Source organism: Rhipicephalus sanguineus, chromosome 3, assembly GCF_013339695.2.
Source record: "Rhipicephalus sanguineus isolate Rsan-2018 chromosome 3, BIME_Rsan_1.4, whole genome shotgun sequence".
In the NCBI taxonomy this organism is placed as follows: domain Eukaryota; kingdom Metazoa; phylum Arthropoda; class Arachnida; order Ixodida; family Ixodidae; genus Rhipicephalus; species Rhipicephalus sanguineus.
In genome coordinates, this window is record NC_051178.1 from 217,117,933 (window position 1) to 217,131,177 (window position 13,245).

The window sequence follows — 13,245 nt, forward strand, 5'->3', positions numbered from 1 at the left end:
CGCGTAGTATGAAAGCTGCGAAGAGCAGACGCTCAGTTGAAAGGTGACTCTGTCGGAAATTTTGTGTGTGACTGACCGTGTCACGTGCACAAGCTGAGCTGTCGGAAAATGACAGGTGCGATTCCGACGCATTTGGAGGCCAACTATAATGGCCATTCCTCTTCGATGAAGTGGAACACACCTGTTTAGCTCTTTGCTTGCTTGGTTGCGCATTCCACCGCCAGATGGCACCACCTGTCCAGGCAGCTCAAGTTTGTGGGGCCGTGATCGGGTAAAATGCTATCGCTGAGGAGTTTGCCGACTAATTCTAAAGCTTCCTAATATTGCTGTGGGAAGAGTGCATAAGTTTGGCAATAGCGGTGTTCAACATCGCGTTGGTACGGCCGAAGGAATTTAATATAAGCCAAGTATGAGCCACCTTTCGCACCATTAGCTTACGTTGTTTCGCACAATGCGCAGCTCCCCGTATACTGATAGGCCCGGTCACGGTGCACCCTGTATATGGTACGGAAAGTGTTTCCGTGGTGTTCACACATGTGCATTCTTTAGCCGGCATGGTATTACCGTACTTTCTGTGCGGTAAACCGGCATTGCTAGCTAAAACACTGTAATATAGAGACGTAGGGTAATCGTTAGGTGCGAGTGTTTCATGACTGCCAACGGGGAATCGTGTGCAGCCCACAACGCGACACCACTTGCCATCCATCGCACGCATTACCGCAAGGAACTGAAATTCACACGCCCAGCCAACAAAGTGCTCGCCAAACACACGCGATTGTTGCCTTGCGGATAGCAGACGCTATAGGGGCCCCCCGATTCCGTCACTTCCGCTTAACAAAAATGACGTCACGCACACAATGTTGCCAATAATTCTGGGAAGCGAGGCGGGGAGAGTCGGGGCAATCAATAAAATTCATTTGCAATGAATCTGCGTATGTCTCCAGCTTGTAATTTGGCATAAATAACGGGAACGTGAAAAGGAACGTACCCAGTGAATTTTATTGAGATCCATGGACCTCAAAAAATCATTGGAGTTGGCCTTTTAAGGAAGCACTTAAAGCGTGTGGCAAATCCCTTTAACCCTTTCAGACGCCACCTATGAAGAACTGCCTGTAAATGTATCAAATTGATACAACGTTATTTCAAGGCACTCAATATTATATTGCAAAAAAATAATGTCATTATAATATGTGCATTTCTGTGTGTTAGAGTAACTAATCCTAATTAAGTTGTAATTAAATATCTATTTATCCTGAGGTCATTCATGCCCTGTTTTGGCATAAATAGAATGAAATCTCAGGCTAGAAATATATTGCACATTCATTTTTGATTGTGTCCATTTTGAACAAAGAAAATTATCACTTTTCACGTGGCTCGCAGGAAGCAGCATATCGAACGACTCGTTCCTTCAGTAACTATGATCACTCTGCCTTCAGCAGAGTGATCATATGCAACAGTACACTGCAAAATGAAGTTAACCAAAGACAAATTTATTATGCAGGAGGTTCATTTCACCCAAAGCTCGATATATCTTGCTCTTTCTTAGCCTCTAGTTGATACAAATACAAGTGCAAATACAAGTAGCAAAAACAAGTGGTGTACACAATTGTAGCGTCTCAAAGTGTTAACTCCGCTCGTACTCTACGCATCCTAAAAATTTTTGCGGCAGTCGATTCATGAAGCGATAATCTCCCTTAACGAAGTCATTCGATGATTACTTGGAAAAGGGTTGCAGGGCCCCGGCGTTCTTTTTGTGCCTTTCCAGCATGCCAGGCACCTTCTCACAGCTTTTGCTATGGTAAAAAAATTGGAGCTGCTACGCACTGGTGGTGTGCCCTCACCTCTCTTTCCCACCCTTTAACATAGTGGCTATTATGCTGTGCTCGACTACTGCGTCTCAAGCCAGACAGACGGGTGCCTCCTCAGCTCCCTCTCCCACCCCCTTGCTGCTGTGCTCTGCTCTGCTAGCGTGCCTGGGTGCTTAAGATGCTTGCCTTTGAATCATGGCTACGCAGGTTCCAATGCTGCCTTGCCAAGAAATTGCCCCCTCTTCTTTCTTTCTATCTCTCCCTCTCTGAACTCTCGCCCATCTGAGTCATTGCATCTCACGCTGAACTAATCGGCACATGTGCTTTGGGAGTGAAGCAGAAGAGAGCGCGTGCCCCTTTATGACGATAATTCCTGTTTGAGCTTAAACAGCTTTCCCGTTAAAAGGTTAGCAATTAGGTTAGGTTGTTAGCTTAGGTTGGTGTTGTGACAAGGCCAGGTATTTGTCTTCTTCCTCGCAGTACATGTCTGATTGCGCTGCTTCGTGTGAATTCTGAAAAAGTAATTTACTAATGCCAGAAAATTGTAGTGTCCCTTTAAAAAAGCACGGTTTTTTATGAAAATGAAGCTATAAAAAGTGAAATGCTAAGTTACACATGAAATTTTTTTATATTGATGTTTTCTAATCAAGCTTTAATTTTTATACTTTCGCCAAGATTCAAATAATTTGTGTCAGTTAGTGCACCTACAATCCATTTGCTGTCTGCACTTGACTTTCAGTACATCTGAATGAGTAAAGCTAGGCCAATATTGATTCCTTATGCTATCAGCCTGCCTAGAGCAATGAAGAACAATAAGCAAAGGCACAGAGTTATTTTCTATGCCCTAATATACGAACTTACTGAGATTTCCATGTTCCAGCAAAGTTGCACATGGCTAGAGTTCAGTGTATTTTTCCTGTGCATCAACAAAGACGTATGTGCCACACAAATTGGGCAAATTTCAACACTCACCACCAGTCCATTAAAAATGAAGAAGGGAACACGCGGGCAGAACACACCAGTTAAGATTGTCCATGAAATGCCAAGTGCATGCGGCAAGCCAGGCAAGACAACGCATGTTAAAATGGCGAATGTGGCAAGAAGACGCAAGTGCTATACTGCTTGAATGGGAAATTTTGAAGGAGCATTTCATAAATTCAGAAGGGACTTTCTGGAGAGACATCAGACTTACTTGCGGGGTGTGCGATCGGCTATGCTTAGAAATTCTGTGCCACCTTTGTGTCATGTGCAAGACAGCATCCCCGGTCATCCACTTCCCCAGGGTGGAATGGCTGACAATATTTTTCATTCTCAGTTCTGCACCAAGTGTCGGTGACACACACCGTAAGATGTTGTCCTAGAGCTCTTGTTGGACCGGCTTGATGCATCTGTGGAGGTAGGAGGCGTTGGTGGCGTGACATCTGTAGCAGGAGGGGGCACCAGCGAGGGCGGGGCCTCAGTGGCATTGGCCCGCTGGCTGCAGTCAGGCCCCAGGTAGCCCTCGTCACAGTAGCACGTGTTCACATTGGAGCACACCTGTACATAAGATGTCACGACATCGAGGCATATTTTTGGGCAGAACAGAAGTGACCCGATGAAGAGGAACAACACGTAGACAGGGTGCACAAACAACTGAAGGTTCATTCAATGGATTCACAGAATAAGTGCTGGCTGTACATAAATAAACAGAAGAGAGGAAAATATAAGATATGAAAGAGTATCACATGGTCAAGCTCACTGCACATGCAAAACAATTCCTGCAAGGAATCTGTCATCTTTCTCTGACACAATAATAGACAGCACGCTGACACAGGAGTCTCCCAGTTTTTACAGCGAAAGCTGTTATGAGATCATTTCAGTGGCCGTTTTTGGCGCCGTAGCTGTCCGCCACTGCCGGTGTCCGTAACCACTATCGTGCGAAATAAGAAAAAAACAACAACAACAAAATAAACAAAAATTCATTTAAACGGCCGCGAGCGCCCAGAGACCATGTCATGTAAATCATGCTGCACATGACATGCGCATCATGATTTGCATGTTAGGACCAGTCATTATGTTCGTCATGAATTCTTGTCACGCCGTACCAATTTTGGTGTATATGAAATTAACGGAACGGCCGCAAGAGCCTAAGGTCGTGGAATGTAAATCATGCTGTTCATGACATGCGTGTCATGATTTTCATGATATGACCTGTTATTTATGTTCGTAATAAGGCCATGTTATGACACACGAATTTTGGCATACATCCGATTAACGAAACGGCCAGGAGAGCACAAAGTCGTAGGCGGCTAGATAGATAAATAGATAGATAGATAGATAGATAGATAGATAGATAGATAGATAGATAGATAGATAGATAGATAGATAGATAGATAGATAGATAGATACGCTCAAAGTCGCAGAAGTTCGCAAAGAAATGCTTGGCATTTAAAATTTCCGGGATGGAACGGTAATCGAACCTGGGCCCTCTGCGTGGGAGCCCAGTATTCTACCTCAGAGCCATGCCGGTGCTTCAAACTGCTTTGCAAAAAGACACTATACAGGCTTCATGTCGGGAAGGAACCACATTACTATATGTAACATAGCGTGATAGAAGAGTAAAATAACAAGCAGGCTTCACACGACATGAATTCGGTAACGAGGCGTCACAAAATGCGAATTGCGCAACGAGTGGGTTGTTGAATGCTTCGAACCCATTACAGAGGGCTCTGCCATAATTCTTCATCGTCATCAGGCACAGCATCAACAAAGTGCACATAATGCCTTACAGGCGTTTATCAGGTACCACGGCGCTCCGTAGAATGACGAAAAATGGCATAGTAGCTACTTTCCTTCTTCACAAAAATTACGACGATTTAAAGCGTAGTGGGTTCCTTGCAAGTGCACTTGTATTGGTTGCCAAGGAAGCCCATTAGCCCATGGTCCATTTCCTCAAAGTCTCAATAAAGTTTCCCCCCCCCCCCTCTCTCTCTTTCTCACGTCAACGTATGTTATACAGCATGGCGGGAGAGGGAAACAGCGACCGGGCGTCACCCAATGCAAATTACATAACTAGTAGGCTGTTTAAAGCTTCCAACCCATTACAAAGGGCTGAGCCATAATTCTTCATCGTCATCAGTCGTCGCGTCAACAAAGTTCACATAATGCCTTACAGATGTGTAGCTGGCACCTCGCTTCTCTGCAGAATGACGAATAATAGCGTAGTAGGTGCTTCCCAACTTCACAAAAATTGTGATTTATGGCGTAGTGGGTACCTTGCTAGTGTACTTGTATTAGTAGCCCCCAAGAGAGTTTACAACGGGCTCTAGAAACGCCGCTCTTCCAGCTTTCGCTGTGACTGTGCTGCGCTTTCAGCACAAGCCTGGCGTTTTTTTATCTCTAAAGCTTCCACAGCCTCCCTTGTTAGCCATGTCTGATGATTTGGACATGATACTAGTGTTTTCAAATAGAGGGTAGTCCCCAGTCCATGCAGTGAATACCTAGATGCCCTGATACTATTCTTGTTGTGCTGTACCTATGTTGTTTCAATCCTTCATTTAGGCGTCTTGCTCTTTGGACTATGTATGAGGCACCTCAAGTCTAAGGAATTGTGCACACCCCATTTTCAGTGCACTGTAAAAACCCGTCGCACCGTTTTCTTATCCCCTTCACTTGCGGTAGAAACCACCTTTGCTTCATCTTTTGTTTGTTCCCACACGCTTGGTGCCTGGCTTCTTCAGCTTGAGCATCTTATATCTGTTATAGACAGAATTTTTTGTGGGTGCCATCAGGCAGGCGATGAGCCTGGTCGTCAAAACCCTTCACAGCTTGTGGACACATGATTTCATGTGGTGAACACCGATACTGCAATTGTGAGGTTAGAATGCAAAAAACTGAACATTATAACCGGCTTTTTAGCTCTAAACCGGAATGCCCAGCAGACGTGTTTAGATGAAAAATGCGGCCCTAAATTAAGAAAACATAAAAATCTTTACTTCTTTCTTCATGTCCTGTCCCACCGTGCAGTTCGACCAAAATGTAAAAATCAGTCAACTGCAAGCTTGTGAGTCACAACTAAAGGTGCTAAGCACTGACAAAAAGCTGAAATTATATCTGAAGACTGCTTTTGCAAGCACAGTTACAACGAACTTGAGTTTTATAACAGGCATAGAAGACAATAAATGTGAAATTTACTACCAGCCTTTTGCGGGATAACAACTAACTAGATGATTAGAAAAAAATTTGTAAATCGGCTTCCCTGCAAGGTTTGTTTTCTAACCAAAAGAGTCTCGCTGCAAGGGTGAAGCAATGAATGTGGCAGCTACGGAGTGGAATGTCACGGCGGAAGAAGGCTTACGGATCACGTCTTTAGCAAACACGGCAGGGCTGGGCAAAGATACTTTGAAATTGTATCGCGATACGATACAAGATACCCAGACAAGAAGTATTTGAGATACAGATACAAGATACCGCGACGCCGATTGTATCCGATACGATACATTCCAATTGTATCTTAAGATACTTCGATACATTCGGAAATTTGTTATTATATATGTTCATATACGGTAATGGAGCCCTAAACGCCGATGCACAAAAATGTTCGCTTGAAAGTTTATTAACTGAGACCAATTTTGCTTCATTTGAATGAAAATGTCTATTAGTATCTCAAAAGTTTCGTATTTCTTGCTCAAGGTATATTACTTTCGTTCCAAGACAAGTTATTAGGCTTGCTTCAGCTGCTTATCATGACAGCTCTTTATACACTTTGCTGATAACGGTTCTTGCTTGCGGCTTTTCTAATTGGGTAGAGTCGATGCTCTGCTTGCCGACCAGCTGCCATCTTCAATAAGATGCCTCCGCACGAGGGTGCAAATACCGTTGTTAAGTTCTACCTTGCCCTTAAACGTATCACGGTTTTCGCAATGCCCGATCACCGGGCAGGTGTACGTCAGCGAGAACGCTGGTAGCGACATTCTTTGCGACGCATCTTGTTTACGTAGAGGACATAAAACTGCAATTACCTTTATATTCTACTTATCTGCTGGCGTAAAGGGTCCGTGAACGATGTACTCAGTAATGCGCGATCTTTTAAAAATGTTTATTTTATGAGCGAACATCTGCAGCCCAGAAAACGTGTCAGGCGTGTTCTATAGTTGCACAAAGTGCCTCATGACACCACCGCTATTCACACTATATGCCACTTAAGCTTCGATTACCTGGTGATTAGTAACGTTAAATATATTTAGAGAAGACTAAGAAATAAAATTCGGCAGATCTTACGCATTGCGAGAATCGGTTTCATGCAAAGCATTCGGCGAGTAATTCTCTATGGTGCATTTCCCGGCTTTCAGCAAAACGTTGCGAGGTGGATCGACGTGTTTTTGTAAGTGTAGTAGTTGTGTGCACATCGTGGGCTTACCAGGAACGTCGACTACACTGGCATTTAAAGGAAAACGTATGGTCTGACGTAACGTCAGCACCTACGTCAGAGCAAAGACGTCAGTATTATCGAAACAAAGTGCACTTTACGGTGCGATGATATGAATATCATACTAACTTTCGTTAGCGTATTCCTGCGGCGTCGAGCAACGCTTAAATGTAGCTTCCTGAATCATAGGTATACAAATGTAATGTTTATTAGACTGCTAGAAAAGCGGAGCCATTAGCGTAACCACAATTGACGTTAACCCGGCATGACGCCTGTATCAGAAGAGTAGATATGTAATGTTTATTGCTTTGTTGTAAAATTAGATAGCCGACACCGCCACCACAACTGACGTTGCACCAGCATTACGCCTACATTTTCCAAAGTACTTTCAAGACCTGGCGTGGCTCAGTGGAAGAATACCTGACTGCCACGCAGAACGTTTGGTTCGATTCCTGCTGCGATCCTTATTTTATCCTGTGCATTCGTCGGGTCAACGCTGCCGGTGTCGGTTTTTCTTAACACTCTTCAATTTAAATTAAGGTATAAAGTGTCAATCACCTGTGGCACATACCCGCATACCGCGGCCCGTGGTATACGGGTATGTGCCACATGTGTATTGAGGGAAGGGTTTGACGACGTACGCGACAGGATTTTCACGTTATTCATGTCATGATTAGACAATCATATTCGTCAAACCCTCTTACCCTCTCATACCAATTTTGGTCCACACCAAGTTAAGGAGGCGATCACGATGGATGGATGGATGGACGGACGGACGGAAAGAAAGAAAGAAACAAACAAAGAAAGAAACGCTCAAAGTACTTTAGGTTCGCTAAGAAATGCTTCGCATTTAAAAAAGACATATAGCTAAGTAAAATTAAAAAAAAAAAGCGGTTCTGTATCAAACACAGTGAATAAGTATAGGAACACGACACAGGCGGCACCCCAAGAGCCGCCTGTAAATAATTGTGGCGATTAACGTCTCACAGAACCACGATATTAGATAGACGCCGTAAACATGCTAGTGGAGGGCTCCAGAAATTTGGACCACGTGGTCTTATAAAACTTAAATATAAGCTCACGGGCATCGAATTGCGGCCGCCGCGACCTAAGGGTTTGCAGTCAAGCACCATAACCACGAGACCACCGCGGCCGGTAACCCCTAATTAGCAGTTATGAAAATTAGGCATTTAAGGTAAGACCACAGAAAATTCAGTGCCTATGTCAAATGGCGTAAACCGACTTGGTGAGACGCTCATTAGAAAAACGGAGCATTTTGTATAACAATGTTTCTCGAATCCCTTTGCTAACACCTTTGAGATGGCTCATAATAATTTACGTTATTATCATGAAAGCTCAATTTTGCCATTTTACTAAGCAGTAAGCAGAATTTTTGTTACTGCATATAATGCAAGCATGCGCAGATTATTGTATATTTGTTCTGAACGTCGCCTTGACATAACAGTAAACTTAAGTAGAATATAAGTCTGTAAACAATAGCAGAAATGATGCAGACAGCTAATCTGAGAATAAAGCGGAGAGCTTACTTTGCCAGCACGTTAAAGACCTATTGCCGTAAGCAGACCCGAAAAAAAGCAATACAGAGACATAAGTAATGTATGGGATAGAAAAGGATAGCTTAGAAAGAACTTTTGGGCTAACAATCCAATTATGATTTTGAAAACTCATTGAATAAAAGAAAAAGTGACGTACGCCAAGATAGCTTCTGTTAAGTGAATGCTTGTTTTGTTAAATCCAGCATCGGTACCGGTGGTGCTACAGCTGTTCGAATCTTGTTTCCATATAGGTCAATCTCATTGCATGTAATTCAAACTTTCAAATCAAATCAAGTTTATTCATCTTTCGAAGAAAGGAAAGATGGGAGCTGTCACAAAAAGCTACTACAGTGAGTAGCTCGATGAGGCGACAGCCCCTCCTTGATAGGACAGCAGCAGGCAGTGAACAGGACAAATAATAACATGAAACAGATTGCAAAGGTACACAAGAGTTATTGATACATATTTGCGTAAACTGTAGAACATTCGTGTAACAGGATATAACGAAGAAAAAAAAACCCAAGTCTGAAATGGTGTTGAGGTCAATATTTTCATGGTTTGGGCTTCCAAAAACGTTCATGTCTGACAATGGACCACTGTTTGTGAGCGTGTTTTTTCGTAAGTTCTTGGTACGTAACAAGGTACAGCAACTAACAACAGTGCCCTATCATCCCCAATCTAATTGGTTAGCTGAGAAAGCAGTGCACACGCTCAAGGAAGGACTAACGAAGAAAAAATGGCAAAACTTGCACTAAGCCGTGCAAGGCTTGAAACAGGAAAAGTGGACGATTCTGAAGACTAATCTGCTTGTTTCTAGGCTGCCTCTAGGTCGTTGCTAGGTGATGCTATGTTGTTTCTACGTTGATTCTAAGCGCAGAGAGGTTCGAGTTAAACCACACAAAGTCACAGACATGACACAGATGTCCAAACTGCAGAGATAGAACCTCGCACTGAAACTCGGCGTTCGCACCTCTCATAGATATACGGGCACGTCGTTGGCGTAGGCCTTCCATCGCTTCAGGGTCTTCTCGCAGCCTTCTCGCATTTTTAGTGGACCAGTGAGAGTAGTGGGATTTACCCAACTTCTGTGGCACATACCCATTTATGATGATGATAATTTTTTTGGTTCACCGTACAAAGAACGATTTGCTAAACAGCTTTGCAGTTAAAATCCAGGCAAGGACTTGATAACACGGTTGGATCGATTTTTGTGCAGCTACCGCCGAACACCCGGAGAGGATGGCAAGTCACTGACGGAATGTTTGCAGGGTTACCAGATTAGGACGAAGATAGACAGCATTAAGCAGAAAGAAAAGTATGCTGATGGTTTACCAGCAGCCGCTACGAGAAAATTTAATGCAGGTGACTCGGTGTGGATGCGCACTTTTGGAAGAAGTCGAAGATGGATTCCAGGAGCAGTGAACGACCAACAAGGTTCCAGGATGGTCACCGTGGAAGGACGGCAACTAGATCAGCTAAGACGTCGAGCTGAATCGGTGGACAGTGGCACTGGCAAGAAAAACAAGAGAAACAACGGCGGTTTCTTGGCCTACGCTCGTTACAACTTGCACCATCGCGCGCACCAACTGGCTGACGCTGGCCAAGAAACCACAGCCACTAAGGCGCCTGTCCTGTCGTTGTGTGTTTCTTTGCTCTGTGCATGTGCTCTTTCGCAGCTAAAATATGAAACCCACGCCAACTTATCGGCCTACGGCTGCAAAGGAGAAGGCGAGTTGCGGCTGCAGCACGTTCGCGGCGTGTGAATGCGCTAGTGACGTGTTTTGTTCTGTATTTTGCGGGCTTTCCTTGCAGCTTGGAAAAAATGGTATACGTGAGGCTTTCTTTATCACAAATAATGCAGTGGGGGTTTCTGAAGACACTCTTGAACTTTGCAATTCGCATTTCTTGCCTGAAGTCAATGTTTAGCAATTTAGTTGAAAAATCCTAATTAAAAATTAATTAATTACAAAACAAAGAACTGTCTGTAGTGCGCAAGGTGACTGTCAGAAATGTGCAACTGATTTCATTCGCCTGCCTCTAATATTGTATTTTTTAACCCTTGGCTAAAGATAGCTGGGACACCTGGTGTGTGTGTTTGTGTGTGCGTGTATATATATATATATATATATATATATATATATATATATATATATATATATAAGAAGAAACGTGGGGCTCATCATCATTTTTCAAGTATTGAAAAAAAAAAAAATCTTCATGCCTACTGTTTTCGTTGATTTCAGAAAGGTCTTTGATTCTATTAATCACAGTACATGGCTTAGTAAAATACCTTTGTACGGCATGTGAGGATTACCACATAGTATATTAGTGGAAAGCCATCTCGTCTCTCATTCCAACAATCAAATTAATTTTCTGAAGCTCTCGTGCTATATGCGATTCCTCAAGGATCGATGAGAGGCCCATTCTCATTTCAGCTCTTTATAAATGACATAGTTGCTATGCCTTTCACTATATTATGTACAATGATGTTACATATCAATGTTTTTCTGCAGCCATAATCTCGAAAGTTTTCCTGTGTGCAAACAAATAGCTAGAATACAGTAGACTCTCAATAATTCAAACTTTTGGTTCATTCAAACAAATCTTAAATTTTTGGTTTGCCCACTATGTTTCCAATGTATTTTAAAGCTGCTTAATTCAAACTGCCTCACTGCACAAATTCGGTTAATTCAAACTTTTTGCTTGTCCATGTCTGGAAATATCTGCTGCCTTTGTTGCTTCTAGTTGAACATTCACGTTTTTCTGTTACTAACAGGCTCAAATAAAGCTGACTGCCTGCCTACAAAACGGCCAAACTAGCCGAACCTCGCGCACCAATAATCTTGTGCTGACCGAGGGAAAAAAAGCTGTACGGTCTGGCCCTGATCTATCGCATGCCAAACGTTTCTTAGAGTCATTTTTTCTGCGGTATGCCATGCGAGAAAGCGTTCTAAGAATTAGGAGGGGCTAGCAACTGTCATGGGACGCAACACATTTTGTCCCTTAATTACACACCCGTGCGTGCCTTGTATAATAACAAGTACCAGTATTATCGCTGATGTCTAAAAATTTTACTGGCAATCATGCAGAGCAGTCTATGATGTTGCTGCGGCACTGAGAAACAATAAACATTGCAGTGTTAGTTGGTGTGTTGCCCTGAGCCATATTTATGAGAACTTCTGATAATTCAAATAAAATCCTGAGGTCCCCTCAAGTTTGAATTATCGAATCTACTGTACTAAGTTCTACTGAATACTGACAAAACGACATGTCTCATAGTGAAACTGAAGAATAAACATACCTGGAACCCAGCAGTAAATATCTAAGAACCAGAGAATACAGGGCCATTAACTCTTCAGAATTTTGCTGTCATGGTGTGGTCCGTATATATTCGCAAAGGTTCTTGGACAGTGACAAGGATTATGGACATAATTATGCTCTGACTTGCATCGAAGAGCACCTCATTCACTCTCGCTTGTACTGTTAGTTTCCCAACTAATCATGCATTAGTACTCAGGCTCAAGATAATAGCTACTGTCGAGACCGTCTGCTGGTAAGGGCAATGCCCTAAAATATGGGCCGTCAGCACAGCACTTCACAAGAGACCCGTACACACAAGAGTCACATTCCAAAAGCCCCACTTTATTAACGACCACTCCTTACATAACGACGAGGGTAGTCGGTTATTATTTTCTACGCGCCCTCTAGATCCCCCCTTCCGAAGCATGAATATATTATGTTTGAGAACACTCCACAGAGTCAGCGCACTAACATGCATATCTCATTAAGAAAGCCTGCGTGTTTTCATGCGCTTTTCTGAAACGTGAACGTCGAGCACCAGGAAACCCAGGAACTTGCGCAGCTTCATTGTGCTCAGTGTCCATCGCAGAGTGGTCCGTGAAAGCATCTTGACTGAGGTCACCACAGACTGGAGTATCCGACACCAGGCCAGGAGGTTCGCTTATTAGTTCAAGAACATTTGTGCAGTATGTTGACTGTTGCATTGGCTAAGGTGTCTCAGATGGAATTGACACATGGGACGAGATGTCGACGATTCCCGACACCAATGCCATTGGGTGTCTGGATCACATAAGAACGTGGCCTTTGAGCAGGACTTGGAACTGCAGCCCACACTTTAGCGTCTTGCACCCACACTTCTTCCCCTTCTTTCAGGGCATGGAGGTCCTTCGAAGCGTGGTGTGCATTGAAATTTCTTGCTTGAGCTTGTTGTTGTCTTCTGTCCCTGTTTTTGAATTCATTAGTCCTCGGCCAGTCCGGCCTGAGCTTTGTTCTCGGAACCGAGATTCGTGTCCGGAGGGAGCATGTCTTCGGCAGCTCGGCTGGACTACAACAGGAAATGCCTGGGGCAATGCGCCAAGACCAACATTGATGACATCGATGGTGGATGACTCCGAGACCCACTATTGCCTCGTAACCAAGTAGAGGTGAGTTGATACCATGCACCACGTAGAGT

General features: G+C 43.5%; 2 protein-coding genes and 1 long non-coding RNA gene across 3 annotated transcripts in view; 1 reads left to right on the plus strand and 2 right to left on the minus strand.

The window, feature by feature from the left end:
* The window catches only part of LOC119388298 (uncharacterized), a 50,432-nt gene extending 40,214 nt beyond the window's left edge, over window positions 1-10,218 (plus strand). The window contains exon 2 of the long non-coding RNA XR_005182677.1: window positions 9,988-10,218. This is a non-coding gene — a long non-coding RNA (uncharacterized LOC119388298). The remainder of the gene's footprint in view (window positions 1-9,987) is intronic.
* LOC119388290 (protein SEC13 homolog) overlaps window positions 1-13,245 on the minus strand; it is a 492,033-nt gene that overhangs the window by 252,614 nt on the left and 226,174 nt on the right.
* The window catches only part of LOC119388291 (disintegrin and metalloproteinase domain-containing protein 11), a 483,088-nt gene that overhangs the window by 127,374 nt on the left and 342,469 nt on the right, over window positions 1-13,245 (minus strand). Inside the window, exon 25 of the mRNA XM_049413903.1 lies at window positions 3,152-3,344. Coding sequence (XP_049269860.1) covers window positions 3,152-3,344 — 193 coding nt within the window. The remainder of the gene's footprint in view (window positions 1-3,151; window positions 3,345-13,245) is intronic.